The 9,270-nt window shown below is 39.2% G+C and overlaps 2 protein-coding genes across 2 annotated transcripts in view; one reads left to right on the top strand and one right to left on the bottom strand.

Moving 5' to 3' along the window:
• Nucleotides 1-3,902, bottom strand: part of LOC107047815 (secretory carrier-associated membrane protein 5) — a 7,600-nt gene extending 3,698 nt beyond the window's left edge. The window contains exons 1-6 of the mRNA XM_015270658.2: nt 3,638-3,902; nt 2,902-3,156; nt 1,721-1,787; nt 918-1,046; nt 571-829; nt 363-489 (exon numbers count right to left, since the gene is read on the bottom strand). Of these exons, the coding sequence (XP_015126144.1) occupies nt 363-489; nt 571-829; nt 918-1,046; nt 1,721-1,787; nt 2,902-3,156; nt 3,638-3,694 (894 nt within the window). The 5' untranslated portion in view covers nt 3,695-3,902. The remainder of the gene's footprint in view (nt 1-362; nt 490-570; nt 830-917; nt 1,047-1,720; nt 1,788-2,901; nt 3,157-3,637) is intronic.
• Nucleotides 3,903-4,382: 480 nt separating this feature from the next.
• LOC107047812 (anaphase-promoting complex subunit 4) lies at nt 4,383-9,238 on the top strand. The gene is made up of 4 exons (XM_015270654.1): nt 4,383-4,586; nt 5,134-5,525; nt 6,858-7,564; nt 8,167-9,238. Exons 1-4 carry the CDS (start codon nt 4,481-4,483, stop codon nt 9,155-9,157), a joined length of 2,196 nt encoding a protein of 731 aa, XP_015126140.1. The 5' UTR covers nt 4,383-4,480; the 3' UTR covers nt 9,158-9,238.
• The last annotated feature ends 32 nt before the right edge of the window (nt 9,239-9,270 follow it).

Raw genomic sequence — 9,270 nt, 5'->3', positions numbered from 1 at the left:
CCGCGGGTCTCGTGAAGAATGCTAATGGTCAATATTCTCTTCTGTAAAGAGTAATTCAATTCTTTTTGAAAATTGAAAAGACCTATACGAAACCCATCCGAGTCAAATCCTGAGTTTAAAATTTTTTTCATTTCATATACGTCTTTTCAATCTTTAAAAAGAATCATATTATGTTGGAAATAATTGGGGAAAAAAGATAACTCAGCTGATTACCATCTTCTCATTCTTCCACATATTCAAACTACTTTCTTCGTGTCTCAGGATAACAAGAAATGAATTACACTCCAATCGAAAATGAATTCAACTCCAATCGTTGATGTAATAATTATAGACGATTCACTAAAATCATTAGAAGAATTTACCTTGGACAGAAGTAGAAGGTCACCAGCGACCGCTACACAGTAACAAATGGCGATCAATAATATGAAAATGCCAACAAAAGTGTCCTTTGCACTGTGACCGAAAGAGTTTATCGCCTTGATGATACCACTGCATGGAAAAAAATGCAAATCGATAATTCAGAAATTGTTTCGATGGTGTCAAATTACTATCTGTACTCATTGTAATTACCAAGTGCCAGCGCCAGGTATTCCAATAGCCTGAATACTCGTGACAACGAGTTGGAAGAAGAATATGAAGAAAAAGACCATGAAGTTGATGGAGCTGTCGGTCTTGAATGCTTTGTACGCCGGCCGGAACCAGCAGATGAATGAGAATGGTGTGAAGAGAATGAAGTAGAGAATACCGAGACCGAATGTTCCAAACTCCCCGTCTGCCAACAGCAGGACCAATCCTCCCAATACATTGAGTAGTAATACTAAACCGTGAACTGAAAGAAGTGAATAAAATATTATTATTTGATTGAATTAACCAAATTTTTCGTTGAATGAACGTCAATTTTAACACTTTCTACTCACACATCCAGAGGTAATACAGGTGTCTGACGATTCTTTGAAAATTTGGTTGAATTTCAAAGTCAATGTCTTGGTAAAAGCACGGCTGGAAGCAGCACTTATCGGGTAATGGTGGCCAATTGTTTCCGTTGGCTGGAAAAATTACATCAAATTATGGAAAAACTCTTCTAGGTGGAAGAGGGGGTTTCTCTTTGGAATATCCAAGTGCTTGGTCATTTTTTCCTTCGCGGAAATCCTTTGCAATATTTTTACCCTAGGTTTGCGAACATTTGTCGATTATTTCATTATTTAAATTGACGGCTTGAAGTTTACGACAAGTTTTTGAATTCAATTTTTTCAAGAAGGTTCTTAAAGTCTGAAATTTCTTGAATTACGAACTCTTTCGTTAATAATCTACAACCAATTAATTTTGAAACCTGAACGTAATTTTGGTGACATTCAAAATTCCAGCAGAATTCAATTTTATGCCTGAGCAAAGGCATAAAGGGTTTTCAAAAGTTTAAACTATTGACAAAATCCGTTTATGAAAAGGGAAGGCTTATAAAAATGTGATTTCTGGTCGATTATACTTTGAATGCAACAGTCCTAAAGACACTCAACAAATAAGTGATTGACAGTGGGAGGAATTTTTACAGAGATCTATTTTTCTCTCAGTTCGCTCCACGAAAAATGTCTTCCCCAAAATTTTGCTATCTTCCTCAGATCCGAAGATATCCATGAAAGCCTCACTGATTGTGAAGTCAAGTGGATTTATCTCGTTATCACTTAATACTTAGAACATTGACTGATTGAAAAGTATCACTCACGAGGATATGACGGTCGTCTCGCCTCCTCCTCAGTCCTGGCTTTCCACTCCTCCTCAGCCCTCTGTTGCTGGAAAATCAAGCATTTCGATATTGGAGAGAATAATAATGACCTGGCTTGGTGACAACAATAGACCTTTTCATTCTCAAAGTCAATAGGCTCTCTGTCGTGAGTTGACATAATTTTTGAGGATTTGGATTTAGGAATAGAAATAGTCATCAGCATTTTTCATCATTATTAATAGATTATGGTGGACCTCGTAGAATGAAATATTCAAAAATCACTTTTTAAACAGCTCAACACATTTGAATGTCATATCACAGAATAATTTAGACAGAGGTAGAATCGCGAACAGTGTTAACAAAAAATGAAGTGAATAATGGAAGGAATGCAGTAGAATAAAAATAAGAGGTATTATCATATTCTACCTCTGACCTCAATATTTTCATAAATAAAAAAACAGAAACTGGGGTGAATAGGCCAAATGCTGGACGGTTAAGGGAAATTCGAGTATCGTGGTAGCATCTAAAATAAAAGAATCACCTGAATGGGAGTATGATGGCTTCCATACCTTCAAGAAAGTTTTAATTAGCAGAAAAAAATTATTTCAAGTGCAAATACCGAAACAAAGAATAATTAAATTAAGAAAGAACAAGGGCCATTTTTTTGTATTTATTAAATCTCGATGAATAGAAAAAATAATTGATCACATGATTATACACGAGTAATATTATTGAAAGGTAAAATAATCAGTACAATTTTCATTTTATTTATGGAATATTCAATGCAAGTTGAAATCGTCTAGAAATTAGCGTGTTTATCCTAAATCTATTTTTGCAATAAAAGTTTTCAATCTCGGCGCACGGTTTGCATGTTTGGTACAAAAAAAATCCTTTTTTGATCATTTTCAACAAACGGCTTTTTTGGCACAATCAAGACTTGTTTAAGAACTTTGCTGTTTTTCTCTCAATGTAACTGTGATCTCAACATTTTCTCAAATAAAAAATCAGCGACTATTCAATGCTAGAATTCGAAAAGAGCCTGAGAAAGCTAAAATCTCCAGCATTGTCATAATTTTTTCCAATATCCCTCTATTCCCCTGAAAAAATCATTATCAAAAAGACAAGACCCATTACTCCATAAATTCCCCGACCCAAAGCCACCAGATTCATCGATTACCTACCTCAGCACTGGGTGACAACGTCGTAGGAACAGTCTGCTGTGGTGATCGTGCATACGCCGGAGGTGGTGGATCTTGATTTGTCGCCGGTAATGTGGCTGGAACGGGTGTCGCTCCATAACCACCGTAAAGGGGTGGATTTGATGCACCACGAACTTGCTGGGCATTTGCTTGTGATCCAGGCTCGGCAAATGGATTGTAATCCTCAATTCCTCGAGGAATAGGATTCGTGCCTACTGCACGCTGCACCGAGGGATCCTGACACCGCAAATTGTGTAATTATCATCACGAGAAAGAAGCTAGGAAAAATATTATCTCAGGGAGAAACGAATGCTCCAGCCGCAAACATTTTCATTCCAATCAATTCAAACAATTCAAACAATTTGTTCTATTATTCTTTCTGGATAAAACCAGATGAACTAATAATTATTTAGCAATCGATATGCTGCCATTCTCAAAAACTCGTGTAATTTATTTTAATGTCCAGAGAAATAAATGGATGAAACGTGGCAGATAACAATATCCTTTGTGCCCTCCGGTGAAAAAAAAAATCTGTCAACATCTAATATTACACGGAAACCTGACGAGTTTTAAATACGCAGTAATGACTCACAAACCGCGATATTCACTCGGACATTTTTGACATATCGTCCATGATCCGATCACTCCAATCAGTCCCAATGATCTCTCATCACTGGTTATTGGTTATAAACGTCAAAAAATTATTGAATAAACTCACCGAGAAGGGATCGTTGACAGTTGGCTCGCCAAAGGGGTTTTCCTCGAAGCCAGACATATTTTTCCAGAATTATTAGACTAACCTGTAACACTTCTGGTCTTTCGTTTTATCGAACTCTTTGATGGATGGACAATCTAAACAGCACGGGGATGAGACATATCTACAGCCGAGTGTTCATTATTTTCTCGGTTATTTTTTGCATGGAAAAATCCACCGATAGCCTATTCGGTGTCAGAGAGGACGTGGCCCCAGACGAAAACTAAAGAGTGACGATTCGTTCGAAGCACAAGTGAATTGAGGGGAAAAATTTCATTGGCCGTTGCCAGTGGACTAATAATGCCATTGGTTCATTAATGCAGCGGGCCAACGACGCAGAATTTATCATTTTTACCATCGCCCGGTCAAGTGGAGTGAACTGACTGCAGATAAAACAGTAAGGGAGGGGATAGTATGTACAATCATCAGAGATTGTAATTCGCTTGAAATGAGAATAATCCCGTCATATTTCTCCGTGCCGCTGCACTAAAATTTCGGCTGGTAAGATATTTCCTAAAGATATCTCTAATACCGAGCCCTGTTTAATCACCTGATCAGAATTTGTCCATCCGGGAATGTAACCACAAATTTCCGTGCCCATCTTTTCACCTCCGTCCGTTCTGTCCCCTCGAACGTGTCGTGTAAACGGAATGTGTCATGTGAGATTGTCACGACCGCCCCCCCCCCCCCCCCNCCCCCCCGCGCCCTTTTAACAAAGAACTGTATTTTGAGGTTAAAAGCCCGGCATCCTGTGTTTATCTATGTTTTTTCGTGATTTTCTCATTGATGAATTCGTGATAATATTAAATGTCTGGGTCCATTAGACAATTGGAGGAGCGTCAGTTGCCAGCGGAGGTGACACTGATGCGATGGTCACCCAAGATGGATCTCCTGGCGGTTGCCAACAAGAAAGGTGAGAGAATCCTTCTTCTAAGGACGAAACATTTGCTGATGTTTTACTCGAGAGCCAGCAGTTCTGAAGATATTCGGTAAATAAGTTCCTGATTCTCTGATTTTTGTCCACAAAAAATTTGTTCCCAAAAATTTCCCTGTCTCCCTCAGTTCCCAGACTGTCCATGGAAATGGAGTGGAATTGTCTCATTATCACTTTATAATCATAGAATGAAATATCTAAAAATCAAGTTCTAAATAGCTCGACGCGTTTGAATATTAGAGGTACAACAGCAAATAGTGTTCACAAAAAACCCCGAGGCCAGGACGGTTGTTTCGCCTCCTCCTCAGTCCTTGCTTTCCACCCCTCAGTCATCTGTTGTTAAATAAAACAAAGATTGCCATAATCTTTCATCATTATTAATGATTCCCCCAGGTTTTTTTTCATTTCATAGAATGAAATATCCAAAAATTAATTTCTAAACAGTTCGACGCGTTAACAAAAGGCGGATTGAATTTCATACTTCCTTCAACAAAAAAAATCAAGTCCAATGAATTAATGCCCCCAGGGGAAGTGGCACTTCACCGTCTCACCTGGCAACGTGTGTGGCTCCTAAACCCCCCAGAGGAATCAGAAACCGTCTCCAACCTCTGTTGGAGACCCGATGGGAAGCTCCTGGCAGTCACCTACCAGAACTCTCGAACTCTCCATCTCGTGGATATCGAGAACAAGAACATCCTTCACAAGAAGGGTTATGAGTCCAAGGGGAAGGTGACGTGCATCTCCTGGTTACCCATGGACAATCGAATGTCCTCAGATTCTGATAACTCCTCGCAAAACTCGAAGTCCATGGCCTCACCGACTGGCAAATATCTCCCACCTCTTCCAAGTCTCAACAGAGGATTCAGTCAAGAGCCTGAGAGGAAGGACTTTTTGTTTCATTCTCTGGACATGCTCTTCGTGAGTTGATGCTTTCGATTATACAAATTCATCACCAGTTTTGATGGAATATATGGCATAATTGAAAAGGAATTTGCGTAGAGATATTTTTTCTTTATTTAGAAATTCTTTATTTAGACAGTAGGAGTAATCATAGTCCAGCGATTAGTCTTTATAGCAAAGTTTGCACAAATTTGCAAAGATCTATATTTTCGGAAATATCCTACTTTGAGAAGAGACATGCATTCACGCTTTCATGATGGTGAAGAATATTTATTAACAAAATCTGCCTTCGAATTTCCATTCCAATAATTGAATATCAAATGAATTTCGCAATCTTGTGCAACGACACGAGACTTTTCATTGAATATTTCAATGTTTTTGCTTCCGAATGGGAGCGTTGTAATCGTTCCAATTTAAGTTTTGGATTTTTGATGTTATATCGACCCATTATGATCCAAAAAGTACGAAAATGCAATTGTTTGACCGTGTCCGCTAATGAATCGATGGAATTGAATCTTTTTCCTCAAATGTTGGTATTGTTGAGCCCTATCGATCCCCATTAATTAAAATTTAATTCATTTACTAATTTTTTTTCATTTTTTAAATTTTTTTAAAATTGTTTTTTACGATAATTAAAAAAAATCTTCTGAATTGATTGAATGATAGCTTCAAAAATTTGTTTGGATGTCCTTTTGACCGAGTTCGAAGATGAAGGCGATAACAATCGTTATTTTGCTTTCTTTGAAAATTTCGAAAACTCTGTATTTTTTGAAAATCAGAATTCCGGGGATATTTTTGGATATCATGCTTCAAATGAATTCAATCATAGCTCACAATGTTTGTTTCAAAGTCACTAAGTTGAAGTTAAAAGATGATTACGATAGCTATAGTGGTTGATTTGATTTTAATGATTGTTGAAAATTTCGAATTTTTCATAAATTTCCCTGAAAGTGAGCTTTAAAGTATGTACCATAAAAAATTTTCTATTAACATTTTATCGAAGGGCTGAGGCAAGAGATAGAACTGTAGAAAAGACAATTGGTTGTATAGAAGAAAGGAATAATAAAAATAATGATGATGATGACATTCACCTAATTGGAAATTCTGACAAAATTAGTTCAGCAAAAATCCCATTCAATTTAATAAAATGAAATAAAGAATGAATTACACATAATAGAAGGAAATGATAGGCAAAATAACTATACTATATTCAATACAAGAGCCATTTCCCACTTGTTTTTTTTTTCTTTATGCATTGCAATGATGAATTTTACATGTGACGAATTGTCCATATGATGAAATGAGCTGTGTGCAGCTGTCAATAAATTGAATAAAAATCTCTCTTGACAGCTGGGCCACGACGGAGGTGAAGTAACGATGTACGTCTTCGGGATGTTCTACTGTGGGACGATAAAAGTAGGGCAAGGTTCAGTCTCGGAGATAACTGGTGGCTCGGGCAAGCCCATCTTCGTCTCCTCCAAGACCCCCCAGGGAATAAAAGTGAATCGTTTCTCCTGCGTCCTTCTGGAGAAGTCCGCCGCCTTCCTGAAAGTAGCGCAGGTCCAGGCGAACGTGGAGTGCCTCATGGATTACCTGTCCCACACGTTGATGGCGATATCCGAAGCCTGGGAGACGATTCTCCTCGAGATGGATGAGAAACTGGCGAGGTACGAGGAGTGCGATGTACCAGGAACTCTCGCTGCCGATTTCCTCGAGCTGCTGATGATCGGAATCCCAACGCCCAAACTCAAGAACTTTCTTCTTCGAGATTTAACCGAGAAAGGACTGAAAAAATTGGGCCACAGCATCGAAATCTGCTACAGCAACATTCAGAAACTGGTGCTCAAGCATCTGAACAGTGTGGGGATGGCGTTGGTCTATCAGCTATCAGAGATGAGAGGAATGGCGCGACTCGGTGGTCCCTATGAAGCTTTGGGACTGAAGAACGAAGAATCGATCACAACAGCTCTTCATGCCTCCGAAGCATTCCTTGCTAAATCATCTGAGATCCAACAGGTTATCGATCACAGCATGAGGGACTACAAAGCATTCTTCAGGTAATTTCTCATTTATCCGTCACATTAACAAAATAAATAAATTTGTTTTTCTCAATTGAAATTACAGAAATGCATGCTCAGTTCCAAAATGATAATTCTTAAGTTGAGAATATTTACTCTTGCTTTCAGAGAAAAAGTATTTTTTTTCATCAATTTTTAATGTGAAGTTCAAATTAATTGTTATCAATTAATGAAGGGGGAATTCTGCGATCGAGTACGATATTTTGTCTTAAAATTATGGCAATTCATCCTGCAAGAAATTTATATTTCGATATTTATCAATCATTATAATCTCCAGAATTTTTGGGGAATGTTCAACATCAAGATTGTTAATTAGATCTAGAAACCACCTGTAAATGTTTTTATTTTGGCAGAAAATTCACGAAATTTGGAATCTTTATATTTGATGAATAATCAATGTCAATATCTTGGATTTCCCAATAATTGAGCGATTTTTTAGCGATTTTTAAAAATCGGCTACAATTTCAAGTTGATTTATTATTATTAAATATAAAGATCAATTTCTCTGCCCTTCTAATCGTCATCAAGTTTCCAACCCCGAGCCCCCAATGGCCTAAAGCCCGATACAAAATCTTTTCCAGATGGCTCTACGTCGTAATAGCAAAATTAACCGACGAGAGAGTCCCCTCAGAGGCCAGCAGAGTGAGTCAGCAAGAGTTGACGTTCATCGCAGAGTTCCTCAGGGGTTTCGACAAGAACGATACTGGTAGTCGAAGGAAAGGGGTGAACCTGGAGAAACTGGGGCAGTACCTGCGCCGAGAGAGCCTTCAGATTCCCCTGACCCCAGAGGGTAGTGAGTGGGCGATCCTCTTAACCGAGAACAAGTGCCTGCACGATCATCCTCTCATAGTCAAGCAGGATCTGAACTGCTCGTTGCTCCAGTCACACCTGAAGCTCGTGGAGGCGGTCACAGGGGTCTTCTCTGAGGCTTACAAAGGCCTCACGTCTCATTTCGTGGTTAGTTCAACAGTTCTACCGACATTCGAAGCCTCCACGTGCACTCAGGTGGTGAATCTCGAAGGGGATCTCGTCATCGCAGCCTCTGATGGGGATCACAGGTCCCTCAGGATTTTCAAAGTCACCTCTGGAGTTGGCGAGGGAAAACTAGGGTTCAAAGCTTCAGTTATTTCTGTTGATAACAAGCACACGTCCTTCTCCAAGACCATCACCGATTTTACCATCAGTGATATGCAGTTCTACTCGCCCCAGTTCCTCAGTCTTCTGTTATTAAACCAGAATAATCTCGCTTCGACTCTGGTGCAGCTGAACATCAGTGAGGAACAGATATTCAATGATCAGGAGGGGGACCCCGTGTTTCTGAGTGAATTGGTCGGGCCCAACTGGCCCAGGAGCTTTCAGGGAATCTCTGCGAGACGACTGGCGGTCTCAGGCCCCAGAAAAGTCGCTGCTGTCCTCAGTGAGAACAGCAAGAAGATCAGATTACTCGAGACTGAGGTGGAGCCTGAGGACGAGGAGGACGATGAGGAGGATGAGACTGGGGACGACAGCTGGGAGACCTCTGGCAATCTCATGGAGACCTCCGGAAATAATACCTCTGGCGTCACTACGTGAGGAGCGACAGAATGTGTGTAAATATGGGTAAATGTTCTTTTTTATTCATTAAGTATTTGTTTATTAAATTCGTGAAAATGATGTATAGGAGTTTCTTATTCAGTTCAGAGTTG

Source organism: Diachasma alloeum, unplaced genomic scaffold (genome assembly GCF_001412515.2).
Source record: "Diachasma alloeum isolate Michigan unplaced genomic scaffold, Dall2.0 Dall_scaffold_78908, whole genome shotgun sequence".
Taxonomy (NCBI): Eukaryota; Metazoa; Arthropoda; class Insecta; order Hymenoptera; family Braconidae; genus Diachasma; species Diachasma alloeum.
This window is presented reverse-complemented; position numbering and strand designations above follow the sequence as displayed.

Bases quoted from the DNA above. Each gene is read 5' to 3' on its own strand.
- LOC107047812 (XM_015270654.1), top strand. From the start codon at position 4,481: ATGTCTGGGTCCATTAGACAATTGGAGGAGCGTCAGTTGCCAGCGGAG. The intron at 5,526-6,857 runs GTGAGTTGATGC...CTCTCTTGACAG, and splicing joins ATTCTCTGGACATGCTCTTC to CTGGGCCACGACGGAGGTGA. The intron at 7,565-8,166 runs GTAATTTCTCAT...AATCTTTTCCAG, and splicing joins GACTACAAAGCATTCTTCAG to ATGGCTCTACGTCGTAATAG.